General features: G+C 42.9%; 1 protein-coding gene across 1 annotated transcript in view; it reads left to right on the plus strand.

The window, feature by feature from the left end:
• The window catches only part of Fer1l6 (fer-1 like family member 6), a 119734-nt gene that overhangs the window by 36853 nt on the left and 66454 nt on the right, over window positions 1–16427 (plus strand). The window contains exons 15-18 of the mRNA XM_036208371.1: window positions 2590–2680; window positions 6483–6602; window positions 8517–8669; window positions 15789–15966. Coding sequence (XP_036064264.1) covers window positions 2590–2680; window positions 6483–6602; window positions 8517–8669; window positions 15789–15966 — 542 coding nt within the window. The remainder of the gene's footprint in view (window positions 1–2589; window positions 2681–6482; window positions 6603–8516; window positions 8670–15788; window positions 15967–16427) is intronic.

Raw genomic sequence — 16427 nt, forward strand, 5'->3', positions numbered from 1 at the left:
GACCATCTCTTAAAATTAACTCATTCAAGACAAGAAAAATGAGAACTTGCTAAAAAGTAGAACTACTAAAAAGCAGGTGGAGATTAAATTATATCAAAGGTAAAAACCAGTAGACAGGCAGTAGATATGCCAGATAGTCTGCTGTGTGTGTTCATTCATATGTATATATCTGTCCTCATATATATTCACACATGCAGACAAAGAAATAAATGTGTTGTTTTGCTCTCTTTATTTGCTTTCATTTTTCAACACAAAACAATATTAAATACTAGTCCTGCTGGAGTCAAGTACCACCTGTAATTCCCTTGAAACATCTTTTACAAAGCTCCATCACCCCATCTCTCATCTCGGAAAGTATTGGCAAGCAAGTAATAGCTCAATAACTCTTCTACATGAGGGGGTTACTTGAGGATGGTAACTAACAATCCCTCTTTTCTTCGAGTTTTCAGTAAGCTAGAAAACCATCCATGTGTGCTGATGATTAAAATGGTAGTTTTAGAGTTGGTAAGTGAAGATCTGAGAGAGCAGGTTGGACCCAAGGTCAGATTGGAATTCCTGATTCCTGCTCCTTTCTTGGTAGAGTAGTTGGTCTTTTGAGGTCTCCTCCACAGCAAGGATGAGCCGCTCATCATGTAGGGGTGACGAGGTCATGCACAGTCAAAGAGCAGGCTGGGTCTGAAAGATAGAGACTGAATGGAACACATACCTTAACACTCACCCAAATTCTGATACAGAGAAATGTGTGTCCACTGGCCTCTGTGTGATAGGAGAGATCCTGGGGCAGTAACATGTCTATTTGGGCTGATCCATCCTGGAGAGTAGGATAGGATTTCCTGTATTTCTAATAAATGCATGACTGCAGCAAGAATATGTCTATCCCCAAATATAGTCCTTGTATTCTTTGTAGAAAGGAACAAAAAAAAAATGTGGCTTTAGTAGTATCTTCAAAGAGAACCTGGTAGGGTTTCCTATTGGCACCAGACAGTGTGGGTGTGGGGTCTCTCATCCTATGCTTCCCTTTGGAAGTTTCCTTTGTGGTAGTTTTTACATTTACATTCCATATTCCATAGTTCTATTATGGACATGATATTAAAAGATACATTTTCAATTTTCTCTACATTCCTACTTTCAGAGAAAAGAGATAATTTGTCCTCCTGGACTGGGTTTCCTGACTTTGAAGACACACACACACACACACACACACACGCACACGCACACGCACACGCACACGCACACGCACACGCACACACACACTCATAAAATACTTTGTTTCTTCACAATAATAGCAGATATTTTGTAGGTAGAGTTTTCCTGCCTGGCCCACAGTCAAGACAAATCTCTCTCACCTGCCAGGCCCATAGACACTCAGACCCAACCAAGTAAACACACAGAAACTTATATTGCTTACAAACTGTATGGCCATGGCAGGCTTCTTGTTATCTACTTCTTCTATCTTAAATTAACCCATTTCTATTAATCTATACTTTGCCATGTGGATTGTGGCTTACCGGTGTCTTTACATGTTGCTTGTCATGGCAGTGGCTGGCAGTGTCTCCCCAGCCTTCCGCTTCCCACAATTCTCTTTTCTCTTGTCCTGCCTATACTTCCTGCCTGGCCACTGGCCAAACAGCATTTTATTTATACAGAGCGATATCCATAGCAATATTTGTCCAGCAGGTTGCTTCTACACTCAGCCATATAGCACAGGCATCTTCATACATAGATATACCAAAATAAATTTAATTTGTCTTTAACAATATTTTATTGCTCCACTTATTTTATTACTAAAGCAAATACTCTACAAATATATTCTTGCAAAATCATTCTACTATTTCCAAAGGACAAGAATTCTAGTGTAATTTTTTAATCAAATTATGCACATGTTAAAATGTCCATATGTGCTATCAAGAAGTTTGTAAGAAATAACCAGTTACTTACTTCTACTGCAGCATACATTTTCCCATCCTCTCCTGTATCACCACTAATTTTGCATAATATTAATTTTGTAAATGAAGTAGCATTGGTTTCAATATCATTTAAGTCATCACTAAAGACAATATGTTACTTCCTTAAGATTTTCGGGTCATTTACATTTCTTCTTGAATTGCATTCATAGCCTTTATTATTTTCCTTTTTGACACACTTAAAATTTCATCTCCAAAAATATTCCTCTTCAAAAAGATGGGCACATATTTCAGTCTTGATTCTAAAATACTTGCTTGATATGTAACATTTTAGAAAAATCTTGATATGTCTTAAATATGTAAGACAGAGAGCTGTATTATTTCATGCAAAATTGCTATAGAATTTGATAGCAGTTACAATGGGTATGTACTGAAAGAAAATGAAATTCATAAATTCCCCAGATGAACACAGGCACGAGATCTGGGGATCATGTCCAATCTTCTTTTTTCTTTTGTCTATTAGAAATGTTAGCACACCATTATTTGATCCTAAATGAAAAACCTTGGTTCTGTGGCTCTATTAGCTTTCAACTGTGCCACAGAAAGTAGATATTTTTTGCAGATCTCTGGACTCATACAAGTGGATTTTCACTCAGTAGGCTGCAAAACAGATATTCTCTTTCAGCTCCTTTATCTCTGAAGCAGAAAAGAAACCGAAGATGTTGAACCAAACTGCGTTAGATAAGAAACGACTCACGCTCTGCTGCCAAGAGCTGGTATGTGAAAACCTATTTATATTTTGAACGGAGTTAAAGCATGTGCTTTAAAAATAAACCTCACAGATGACACATAGGTCACAGGCCAGACAAGGACAAGGTTTAAAGAACACACTTTTCTGTGAGGTAGAGAGAGCAGTGGGAAAGAACGTGTGCTGGGTAGGAAAGGTGCTCACATCTATTGACGTTCACAAGGTTGAGCTGGAAGCCCCACAGTTCCACTTCTTATTCAGATGGAACCTCCCCTTATTTCTTCTGAAATCTGCATTTTCTTAAAGCTGTTAGGCTCAGGATAGAGAAATGGCTGGATAGTTAGGAAAAACAGCTGCTCTTCCAGAGGACCCAAGGTTGAGTCTCAGCACCCACGTGGAAGCTCACAACTGCTCCTAACTCCAGTTCCAGAAGGCCTGATGCCCTCTTCTGGCCTCAGCATGCATTGCACATGGCGCACAGACATAGGAAGCCAAAATGCCCATACATTTTTTTTTTAAGGCTATGTTCTTAGACTCTTCCACCTTGATGTCCCTCTCACAAATCAAGAAGTTAAAAAGAAGTAGCAATTCTCCCCTCCTCAGATCCCTATTGAGAATCGCGTTAAGGGTTGCCAGAACTTTTTGAGGACAGGAAGCTAATGATGACCTTCTGTGTCCTGACCACTAGCACTGTGCTTGTAGATGTTTAAAGTGATCTTACAGATGCTCAGTCCTTGTAGAATGAGTGATGGCTGAGAAATGTCAGCCCAAGTCAGATCCTGAAATACCTGACCTTGAACTTTCAATTCCAGCAATAGCACCAAGGGACATTTGGGTGATGCTGTGATAATCTGCCCAAAAAAATCTCTCCATATTTGACTGGGGGGGGGAGCATTTTAAAGGTATGAGCAGGATTCAGGAAGATAATTTTTTAAGAGCTCATAACTAGATAATCCAATTCCAGAGACTAAACACGGGTGCCTAAACTCTTCCTTCATCTTCCTTTCCAGAATACTTCTTTTCTGTCCCCCAGGATGTCCCAGGGAGCTGGCTTCCAGCATCTGTAAGATCTTTCTGTCTGGTCCTTCCTCTGATCCTCTAGTGTCATGCTGTCTGTGCCTTCTCTCCATTGCATATTCTCCTTAGAGTTCTGTCTGCTCGTTGTCCATCAGTCCTGACTGGATCAAACCTTCAGTGGCAGCATCTTAATGGTGCCTCATATTTGTTCTTTTCTCACTACTGTGAACAGACTTGTGAGAGGAAGGATTTACATAGGCTCAGGGTTTGAAAGGTAACACTCAATCATGCAGGGCAGGTGCAGCAGGTGTTTGTGGTTGTGGGAGCATGTAGCTGGGGCTCTTCACATCTCCACAGATGATGAAGCAGAGAGAGAAAGGGATGGCGGTGTCCAGTGGACTTCCTCCTTTTCATTCAGACTGGATTTCCTCCTTTTCATTCAGTCTAGGATCACAGCTCAACAGATGATGCTATCCAATTCAGGATGGGTCTTTTCTCCTCGGTAAACCTCTATAGAAGCACCCTCACATCACACATTCAAAGTTGTATCTCTTTAATGCCCAAGGAATTCTTTAATCAAGTTAGCTGTAAAAATTCACTGTTGCAGACTCATGTCTCTCATCTCTGGATCAGTGTATCTTACCTCCTAATGGAAGTCAGTATCTTCTACTCACCTCCGCCTCTTCTAGCTTTCTCCTCCATCATCCTGCATTGGCACACCCAGCAGTACTTACTGATCCAGCCAGTAGCCTCTGTATCTATGCTGACTTTTAATCTCTCACTTCAAACAGTCAGTGCCAGCCCAGATCCTCTTGACTATGTCCCTTAAGCATTCTAGAACTTACACCACTTCGCTAGCCCCCGAATTACTACCTGAACCAGTCGCTTAGAACCTCTGGCCCAGACTTTGCAGTAGACTTCCTCTAGCCTATCTTCCATACCACAACCGAAACGCCTTTGGAAACAAAATTCAACGTGATCACTTGTTCTCAGCACATCATTGGAGTCTATCAATAATTGATAGGACAGAGTCTAAATTCCCTTTGCATGCTCTACAGAGCTGTAGACCTAGCATCCTGGCCTTGTCCTGCAGTACACCTTTACCCTGAATCTGTGCTCCAACTGGCTGGACTCTTGCTGATTGTGCATCTGCACGTGTGATTGTTCCCTCTGTGGGGACTGCCTTTTGTTTTCTTCCTGACTGATGAATTCTATTCACTTATAGCTCAGCTCAGATTCAGAGCCTCCAGGAAGCCTGGCTTCACCCCTGTCTGAAATTATGATGCTTTGTACATTTATTTGCATGTATTGCTCTTGCTTACATTTCACAAAAATGTCCAAGGAAGCATCATGTCCAACTACAGTCTTGGTACCCGACAGACAGCAGGTATTAATTTTTGTAGTCAGCATTACCAGAAGGCTTCTTGTGTGTCAGGCATGGACAAAGTGCTAGGAACACAAAACTGAAAGTTTATCCTTGGGGAGTCCATAAACAGACTGACTTACTCATTCCAAATATACTTATCATACTCTGTGTGGCAAGGATGTGCTGTATGTCACTGTTGTGTGGCGGTATCTATGACAACATGGATGGTGCAAGACAAGAACCAGACAGGGGCTCCCTGTCCAACTAGAAGTCAAAATGCAGACAGGTAAACAACCTGCACGTAAAAATAATCACAGGTTATGATTATGAAGGAAAACTCACCAAAGCCACAGTGACCAGGAAAATATAATAAATGGTGATGTTTACATTGAAGCCATGTGGAGGCCAGGTAGAACATGTGAGCAATAAGAATGTCCTAGTGTTACAGCCTTAGGATAGACCAAACTTGGCATGGTTCAGGACCTCCTGAGGAGCCACGAGCGTGGGGCCCAGTGGGTGAGGAGGGGATGCTAGGAGAAGAAGGAGTGAGCACTGCCAATTCACAGGGCCTTGGAAGGCACTGGAAGAGACTTTTTCTTTTTCTTCTTAACAAATACTATAAGTATAGCTGGATATGGTGAATAAAAATAAATATTTTCTTTGCTTTTTTCCTCCCTTCCCCTGCCCCTCCCTGCGATCTCCTCATCCTTCTTCCTCTTTCCCATCCACTCTCTCTTCCTTTCTTGACATGGTCTCAAGTAGCCCAGGCTGAGGTCAAACATGCTATGTAGTTCAGGATGACCTTGAACTACCGATTCTCCTGTTTCCATCTCCATTCCAAGTGCTGGGATGCAGAGGTGTGCTATCATGCCTGGGTTATACAATAATTGTGTTTGGTATTTGGAACACTCTCCTGATTCTTCCTGCTTCTCAGATGGTACCTTGGGCTGGAAGCATCCTTCATATTTCTAAGATGAGAAAGTGATACTCATTCTGGACTGAGCTGCAAATCATGACCAGGAGCTGTGTGACTTTTTTCTCACCTTAAAATGGAAATATTGGTACCCATCTCCTAAGGTCTCTAAGAGGAGTAATGAAAGAATATTGCATGGAGTAGAGTAATAACTCAACAAAGTTTAGCTGCCATTATCACACAGTTGTTATTAAGCACTGGGAAGCTTAGTTCAGATACTGTCTCATACTCCTGTGGCCTCGACAAGTTTCTGCACTTTCTAGGTCTCAGCATCCCATCTGTCTACCAAAGGAAATGGTACCTACTATATCTACATTCCTATGCAATTTCTAGTCAATGGTCAAGGTGCACAATGTGGGACTCAATACAGTCCTTGTATGGAGCTTATAAACACCTTTAGGACATTCCAGCCATGGGGCAATGTTTGTTCCCTAGACTTCTAGAAACATCTACACTAACTCTTGTCTTTTTTAGGAGGTAATGGCCAAAGAGGCCAAAGGTGCCATTCAACAACAGAAGAAAAAGTTATCTCTTGATGAGATGATTGGTGAAGCCCAGAGCTTTGTGGAGAAGATCCGCTTTCTTGTGGATGAGGTAATCAACCCTACAGACAAAGCTAATTGGAAAGATGGGGAAGAAATCTTCCCAGAGAGGGGGGATGAATGAGCTGAACATTTGCTTAGTGATGGTAGGAGAAATTTTAAAAATTAAGTCAAACATAGATCGCTATATTGATTTTTCATTAAGCCAGAGTGTTCCACAAAATAAAATACATGTCCCCTAGCACAAGAAAAGTCCAAATAAGAACACTGAGGGTGGGGGCTTTGATAGGTTTTCAACTATAAGAGAATTTAAACTCAGGTTCAATAAAGATTAAACAGCATCCCATTTTAAAGTTAGTTGTAAGGAATGTTTTCTGGAATCTTCTAGAATGGTCTTTTAAAAGGCATCGTATTTGCTTCTGTTGAATACTGAATCTTTCTTGAAGCCTACAGCTGTGGGCACATTTCCTACATTGGACTTTGTGGGAGATACTTGAACTTCCTGTACCATTGGCTCTTGGACATCATGATTCTTTCTCCTATTATTTGTTCTCTGGAAGCGTATTAATAGTGAGACAGGTAATGCTAAACAGTAGACAAGAGAATTTTTATGAAGAACATGGAAGGTTCAAGGGCATAGGGATTAGGTTTTCCTGTCTGCAACTAAGCAGACTATCCACTTGAAAGAAAAAGTATCATCTCAGGACCTCCAAGAACAAGTTCTCAGCACAGAGAGATCTATTTGCCCCAGAGGTACAAAGAATGGGGAATAAGAAACAAAGAGGTAGAGGATGAGGATGAGGGAGAAGGGGAAGGGAACAAGGGAGAGAGGACAGGAATGTTTGTCCCAGAGCACAAAGGACTGCCTCTGGATAGAGAGGAGAAAGATGTGGCCCATAGGCAAATGGCAGTTTATAAAGGTAAAAGGGGAAACTCTGTATTAGGATGAGGTGGTTTAATTTTAATTGGGCATCTTTATCGGGTGAGTCAAAGGGAGCTTTTGATTGCTGGACTTCAATATTTTGATAGCTGCTTCGGTAGTCAACCTCAGAAGGAGGAAGTGACCAAATAAGGGAATAGCCCTTGGTGGCTAGCTTTAGCGATATAATCTAATAGTTTTAAGCAAGGCAGAGAGAATGGAGGAGAAGGCAAGACCTGCCAGAGCTATTTTGGTGAGCTGGCTAGAATCCCTTACCTTTGCCTTTGGCTCCATATCAGATAGAGGGATGGATCCCCTTTTAAGTATCAAATATGTATGTCAAAAACAAGCAAGACAGGGTACCTACTTCCAGCTCAAAGCACTATGCCTCCTATTTTTATAGTTTTATTGGTCCAGAAATGTACATTTCAAACACAAAATCACAGAACACTTGAAATGGAAACCTGCATTTCCTTGTTCAATTGCTCAATTTTTAAAATTTGAAATTTCTAAAATGTTTAGTGGAGTTTCTCCACATGGCTGAAATGGAAGTTGGCTATTTGGCAACTAGATCTTAGGCACAAGGCTTCTCTCGATTTGTTTTCTCTTTCCTAAAAGCAACTGGGAAATGATTCAAGGGCATTAGCACACTTTTGTTCTTGTCTTTTCATTTGAACTTTCTGGAAATGATACATGATTCTGAGGAAATCTAATGCGTTGGAGCTAAGTCAGTATCTACATTGAAAAAAAATCAATGGAAATCTGTAGAAAAGTATTTGTTTGATACATCAAGAAATGTAGGCAATCAAAGATGCCCCAATGCAGGTCCAGCAAGTACAGTGGAAGTCACATGTATTCCTACCTCATGACCAAGATGTTTCCTTCTCAAGGAAGTGGCAGCTCACTGGCTTGTTTGTACAGGTGTTTAAATTCTATCTTCTTCTTCTATCTTCTGCTTGCAGAAAAAGGGTTCTTTGGGGATAGGTAGACTCTAGAAGCACATCCATCAAATACCAACCTCTCCGATAATATCCCTCCTCCACACAGCCACAGCACACTCTCCCAGATGTCTTCATTTGGATGCTCAGTAACAACAAGAGAGTAGCCTACGCCCGCATTGCTGCCAAAGACCTGCTTTACTCCCCCATCAGAGAGCAGATGGGCAAGCACTGTGGGAAGATCAAAACCCACTTTCTCAAGGTAAGTTTGAGACCAAAAGAAGACCAATTTCAGGGTTGGGGATTTAGCTCAATGGTAGAGCGCTTGCCTAGCAAGTGCAAGGCCCTGGGTTCGATCCTCAGCTAAAAAAATAGAAGACAGGTTTCTTTTGATCCCGAGTGGCTTAGAATTTTTAGCATATGTCCATGTCTAGAACTCCTTCCAGTGTTTTTGCAGAAACAGAGGACAGCTGGAAGACCTCAGGCTTCTTGATCTAAATTCCAGTTCTGTGATTTCTTGTAGCTTTCCAATCATTATGTCTTCAGAGACATGTAGATTTCTCTTTCAATCTAATGACCAACCTTCTAGCTTAGATTTTCACTCCTTTGATTACTAGTGAGACTGGACATTTTCTCTATCTGGTTCTTCTGTCATTTTCTCCTGTATTATTTTTTCCAAGGCATCTCTTCACGGGAGTTAATCTCTATTTTTAATGTATTTTTTAAATTAACCTCATCATACAAACAATTAATATGTCAGTTTCAATTCAAGCCTGTCCTGGTGATGAAGGCCTTCAATCCCAAATACTTGGGAATCTGAGGCATTTCAAGGTCAGCCTTGGCTACGGAGTGGGTTTAAGGCCAGCTTAAAGAACTTAGTGAAATATAATCTTATTTTTTCCTTAAAAAAGAAAAAGAGGAATGGACACATAGGGAAGATGTAGTTCAGTGTAATGACTTGCCGAACACATGCAGGGTCCTAGGGTCAACCCCCAGTGCTGAAAAGAAAAAAAATGGATGAGTGAAAGAAAGAAAGAAAGAAAGAAAGAAAGAAAGAAAGAAAGAAAGAAAGAAAGAAAGGAGAGGGAGTGGGGGAGTGAGGGGAGAGAGAGAGAGAGAGAGAGAGAGAGAGAGAGAGAGAGAGAGAGAGAGAATTCTTTTTGTAAGAATCTAGTCATACTAGATTCAGGGACCATCCTATTCCAGTACAGTCATTTAACTAATCACATCTGCAATGACCCTCCTTCCAAATATGGTAACAGTCTGAGTGCTGGAGATTAAGAACTAAAGCAGATGAATCTGGGAGGAACGTAATTCAACCCATAACAGAATTCTGGGCAAATATTTACGGCTGTGTGATCTCGGACAAGTTGCTTAATATTCTCCATCGGTTTGGAGATTGTTTGTTCTACTTTTCATCCACTACATGATGCGATTGTGAGGCTTAAGTGAGTAACTTCAAGCAAAGAACACAAACTTGTGCTTCCTGCAGAGCAATCACTCAATAAATGCCTGTGTTCAGACAAATGGGCATGCAGCGCCCCAGAGGACGCTGTTAACCCCTTCAGAACTGGTCGGTTGTTGGTGGCTGTGGTGCTTGATCTGACTGGATTTAGAATGAATATGAGACTTGGTCCAGGTGTACTTGTGATGTGGGAAGGACCACCCTATGTGTGGGTGGCACCATCCCACAGCCTGGGGTCTCAGACTGAATAGAAAGGAGAAAATGGGGAAAGAGTTGAGCACCAGCATCCATTGGTCTCTGATTTCTGATTGGCCTTGAAATGGACCTAAAGGACAACCACTTCACCCTCCCACCTCTATGCCTTCCCCCAACGGTTGACTGTAGCTTCCCTTAAACCACCACCCAAAGTGAACCCTTCTTTCCTGAAGTCACCCTTGTCAGAATTTGACGCAGCAGTGAAGGCAGGTTTTGCTTATTTCTTTCGTATTAACCCAGTGGCTTTGCTTATCTCTTTCTGTCCTGTATGTAAATTAACTTTTAAAATTTGCTCCTATAAAACTGTAAGTAAAAAAAAAGGCCAATTTTTTTTAACCTGAGTCATTCATTCCCAAATATGAGAGACTATATTTAACCTTCTCCATTCAAAGAGTGCTGCAGATGCCATAAAGATTTGTCTTAAAAATAGCAAATCGTTTCCAAAGGACCCGTGCTAAAAATACTAGAAAACAGTATGAAGTTACCCTCTGCTAAATATCGTGATGTATCCTGGCACTGTATAAAATCAGAGCAAAGAGCATCTGTCACATCCAGCCAGGGCAGAGATGCAGTTGAGACAGGAGACACGTTCTTCCCGGGGCTTTGGACTGTGTGTTATCTTTATCAGTGTGTTCATGGCTTTCTTCGTCTGCATTTTCCTTTGCCACTGGCATTGCCATGAATACTAACTTTCTAAGCCTCCTTGAATTCAGTTACTTCCACAGGGGAGACATCTTGAAAGGACGATTCAGCAGAAGTGTTTCTCCTTCCTGTTTTGACTGTCACCTTCCATTTCAACTCCCTCCCACTTCTTTCTACTTATTTATTTTAATTTTCTCCTTCCTTAAATAGTAAGCCTGAAGAGGAGAAGAAAAAAAAAATCCAAGGCTGTGTCAGGGAAACCCAGTCTCACGCTGGGTCCTTAGTGGAGAATTCAGAAGTGGAAATAAAGAGCCTAGACTATAAATCTCTACAATCTCTAAGCCAGAAATTCCTCAGAGTTTATTCTATGGCCCAGATGTCTGCTGGGTGGCTTTTGTAGGCAGCCCCTGTTCAAAGACCTGTAGGAGGTGGTGGTTGTCACACTGGAAAGTCATGGAGTTTCACGGTGCCCACAAAAGGTCTACAGTCAGGAAATACCCAGATTTTGTCAGTTATCACTCCAGAATATCTACTGACGGCCCCGTTAGTCATTCTGCCTGTTGCTGCGTCAGAATGCCTGGCAGGCTCAGCGGCAGGGTTGAGTCTTTGTACTTGGACGCACAGTGTTAGGTGGCACAGTCCTTCCTGGTGGGGAAGGAATGGCAACAGAGTGGATCTGTGACAAGAGCTTGGTAGGAGAGGCTTCCTTTGGGCTAGAGATCAGAAGCAGAGCTAATGGGTCAACACAAGGGAGGAGATCGTCTTCACGGCCCCCGCCCTTTCTGCCAATTAGACAACAGAACCAAAGGTTCTACAACCTCCCAAGCAGTGCCAGGAGCTGGGAAACAAGTACTCAGATGTCCAGGAGAGGCGTTTTCCTTCCGACTCTAACAAGGACTCTAATGGGCGGACCTTCTAGTCCAGGGCCCAGTTTGGAAGGTGGGAGATAGATATGGCCTGGGAAAGGCTAAGACTTGAGCATTTCATCTCATGCAGGATTTTGATGTTGGTTATCAGACTGTTTCTATGCCTCTCTATTCTTTACTGTTTTTAGTTTATCTCCATTCTAGTCTCAAAAAGTTGAATAAATCAAACGTGGATGTGTGAGAGCAATTTTGATTTGTGAATGCTATGGGTTTGTTTTTGTTTTTGTTTTTTTGGAAAATTCGCATATTATGACTTTAGGAATGTAGCAGTGATCCTGTGGAATTTGTTTGCAGTTCACACACACAGGCACACACACAGTTTGTTTACCATCATTAGACAAAAATGATGTTTTGTTTTGTTTTTCATTACTTGGGAGAAACACAGCATAGTATGTTAAGAACCATGCAACTTAAAAACTTAAAACTAAGGTCTGACCCACAGACCCACAGGCCCACACCGACAGAAACAAGTCCACCCTGGAACTGCAGAGCCAGAATCTGCACTTCAACTAGATGCTCAGGCCATGTATGTGCACAGACACACGCACAGCATGTGTGAGGAGCCAAGTGGGCTTCTGCACAGAGCTGAATGTGCGTTCACTCTAATGCTGTCTTGCTCTGTGACATGAGATAACTGTGTTTTTTCCCCTGACATTCCCATTCTTTCTTTCTAAAACATACTCATTAAAAGTATTGCAGAGCCAGGTGGTGGTGGTGCATACCTTTAATCCCAGCACTCAAGGGGCAAAGCCAGACAGATCTCTGTGAGTTTGAGGCCAGCCTGTTCTACAGAGCGAGATCCAGGACAGGCACCAAAACTACACAGAGAATCCCTGTCTCAAAACCCACCCCCACCCCCTCAAAAAAAGTATTGCATTGGGAGACTGAATGAAACAGTGCATGTTATGACATGCAGGTGATAGAACATTCCACAAGAAGAAACATTAAGCCAGGGCCTAGACCCGTGTAAGTTCTCAATGCGTGTCAGGCATTGTTATCTTGGCAAATCATAATATTTATTCAACAAATATTTGCTGCATTCTTCTGACACCGAGCACTCAAGACTTGGAAACAGCACTGTGACACACCAGAAACAAATCCCTGCCTTTGTGAATTGATGTCCCAGGGATGGCTACAAATAGCATAAGAAATGCTGTTACTACCACAAAATAACCCTAAGCTGACACTTACTCTGTTTTCTTTGGTTCCATCCTTCTCTCCCTCCCTCTCTCTTTCCCTCTCTTCCTCTCTTTTTCCCTTCCTCCCTCCCTCTCTCCCTCTCTCTCTTCCTTCCTCACTTTCATTCCATGCTGTAAATCAAACCCAGGGCCTTCCAGATGTGATTCAAACAGTATAGAGCTGAATTAGATTATCAGCCTTCTCAATAAATATTTATTTGCTTGAACAAGTTTTCAAATCATCAGAGAAATGAAGGAAGGCCATTTATCTTATTACAATTTTAAAAATTATAGGTTGTAGAGTTGTGGCTTTTACCCAGAACAAAGTAGGATTGTTTTATTTTTCAGCTGAGTAAATAACAGTGTCCTTCTTCCTAAGGATTAAATCCTGACTCTTCTGCACTGGTCTCACGTTCACTGGCGTGAGCTCTTCAGGTCGGGAAGCTTTCTGTACCATTCTCGGCGCAGCATAGACACTCACTAAATGTGGGCTCCGACTAACAAATCTATGTTTGCATCCCTTCCTCCTTCTGGGATGCTTTCTTGACTGGTCCTACTCTAAGGTACTGTCTAAAGCTCAGCTAAGGACCTTAGTGCCCTCCTATCCACTGAGAGAGTGTTCCAGACACCCAGTGAGGGGCTGGCATGCAATTACAACACACATACTATTTCCCCTGTATTTCACAAACCTATAATAAAGTTTAATCGACAAATGGAGGTTTATAACAATAACTAATAGTAAAATGGAACAGTTATAACGGTGCACTGTGATAAACTTCATCAATGACTTGTTTCTGCATTTTCACATTTAATGCTTTCAGACCACGAGACATTGAACATGCAGAAGGAGAGAGAGAAGTGCGGGGAGCCGTGCATTTGAATCTTAAAGGAAGGGTGGAACACAGAGGTTCCTTCCCTTTCCCAAAGACTAGTGGTTCTCAACCCTTCTGATGCTAAGACCCTTTTAATACAGTTCCTCATGTTGTGATGACCCCCAACCATAAAATTATTTTCCTCGCCTACTTCATAACTGTAACTTCGCTACTGTTTGGAATCACGATGTAAATATCTGGTCAGCAGGATTTCTGATACGTGACCTCCACGGGGGTCATGACCCACAGGTTGAGAAGCACTGCCTTGGGGTTTTGTTTGTTTTCCCTCCCTCTCTTTTCTCACTTGTACTAGCTACTTCCCTTGTGTCTGTAACCGAGTACCCGACAAGAAACAACTTGAGAGGGAGGATTTGTTTTTGGCTCCCAGTTTGAAGCCGCACAGTCTGCCACAGTCTGCTGGGAAGTCTGGGTGGGTGGGTCGGGGGAGCATGATGTGGCTAGTCACATTCTGTCCACAGGCAGGAAGAAGAAAGATGAGCACTTCTGTTCAGCTCACTTCCTCCGTTTCCTCTTTATTCACACTGGGATTCCAGCTCAGGAGATGGTGAAGCCGGCTTTCAGTGTGTGCCTTACCCTTCCTCCTTCCACTTAGTCCTACGTCAACACTCTCACAGACACACCCAAGGGTGTACCTCACTGATACGTTAGATGTTTATTAAGCCAATCAAGATGATACTAAAAGTTACCCATCCATCACTTGAGTGAGTGCTGGTGTCCAGGTTTGAGCTCTTGGAGGACAGGGCTGAGTCCCAGAATCTGTGATGTTCCCTGGCACTAGCCCATTGGCCGGAGCCCAGGGGCACTTGCGGTCATGGTTTGAGAGAGTGGTTCCAGGTCTGCTTTTGGAACCTTCAGAGCAAGCGACAAAGGCAAACAGCCATGCTCAATTTGGAGTCAAAGCCTCTCTGTGGGTGCTTTAGAAGTTGTCAGAACAAGTTATGACTGTGGTAATAGGACTTTGTGATCCTCCGTGGAAAGAACTCAGTGTAGGAGAGAAGTTACTGACAGGCAATTTCAAAACCCGTCATGAAGAGGCACTTAGAAGAGTCAATAGAATCCTGAGAAGTAGCCATGTCTCGAGTGTCATCGGCTTGAGTGCCATTGGCTCTGCTCCTCAGAAGTCCTGAACACAGCCGGAGCTGGTGTCTGGAACTTTGCAGGGAGTGGGGGGGACAGGGAGATCCCAAACCTGGTGACTAAGAAGCAAAAGAGGCACACTGAATTCACCCATCTGTGTCCTTGTGGTCTCGGGGTCTATGAACCCCCACACATGCATTTGCACCCACACACCACTCCGCTGCTCCCATCTCAACACCACACACACAAGTACCCATCCCCCATCCATAGTACATCTGAGGCCATCACAAGAGAAGAAGCAGAGAACATAGGGCAGCATAAAGCCACACTGCCTGAGGAGGATGAAAGATCTGAAAATGTCTGCCAGGCAAAAGGGCCTGGGAGAGCAGGCAGGACTCCCTCATGCAGAGGCGTGGGACAGGAGAGTAGGACAGGCAATCCTGAATAAAATGAGGGGACAGAAACTCTGGTGGTAAGCCTAGTAGACAGAGTTCTAGGAAGGTAAGGCGAATTGGAAAACATGGGGAAGAGGCAGGCTGTGGGCTCAGCCAAGAGTCTACATTTGGACTCATCAGTCCCGACCTCCAGTCTTGGGTGTGTCAGTTAAAGACTACAGGACACAGACACTTGTCTATATGAGCCTAACTCTCCTGTTCTGTGAAACAGGGCAATAAGCACACTTACTTGTTAGACCTAAGTGATCCAGGACCTGGCAGTGATTAGCAGAGTGCTTGCTTAAGGCTAGGGCCTCCAAACCTGGGTCATCATCCGGAGTTGTGCATTATGGTAATTGGGGCTATTTTTTTTTTCTTTTCAGTTTTATGATATAAACAGAGCCTAGAGGGTGGCCCTCTGTAATGTGTACAGGAAGGATCCTTTTTGTCAGAATAGAGCCCACGCTTGCTTTCTGGTGCTAAAACAGCCTTCCTTGTCCCCTCTCCCCAGCTTCCTGGGAAACGGCCGGCTGGCTGGACTGTACAGGCAAAAGTTGATATATATCTGTGGCTGGGCTCCATCAAATACTCCAACACCATTTTGGACAACTTGCCTGTGGGTTATGAAGCAGAAATACCCTCCAAGGCATCTGGCACCCATCACCCTCCATCAGCCCTGCTATACCAAGGTATGGTACTCACAGGACAAAGAGCAGCAGGAGACACCTCTAATGCGCTTTTGTGTAAACAGTGGTGGGGACAGCATTCATGCATTTGCGGTGTTTTAGTTGGGACCAACTCCATTGCCTTCTTTAGTACAATTGCCAAGTATTCTCTTTCTCTTCCTTCCTTCCTTCCTTCCTTCCTTCCTTCCTTCCTTCCTTCCTTCCTTCCTTCCTTCTTTAGTGCCATTCCAAACGGACTTCCTTCCTAAATGGAAAGCGATGTCCCATTTATTTATGCATTTCTGTGAATAGAGCAAGAGCAGTGTGGACTTTCTTCATAGATGGGCTTCACTCAGATGAGTTTGGGTTTTGAGCAGAAAGTTCTTGTGTTGATATGACTCATGAAAGCAAGATTTTTTTTTTTTTCTTTTTGCAGTGTTGAGGTTTGGTCCTTACAGTGAGTGACCCAGTGCACGCTGGTATTG

The sequence above is a fragment of the Onychomys torridus genome, chromosome 16, assembly GCF_903995425.1.
Source record: "Onychomys torridus chromosome 16, mOncTor1.1, whole genome shotgun sequence".
Taxonomy (NCBI): Eukaryota; Metazoa; Chordata; class Mammalia; order Rodentia; family Cricetidae; genus Onychomys; species Onychomys torridus.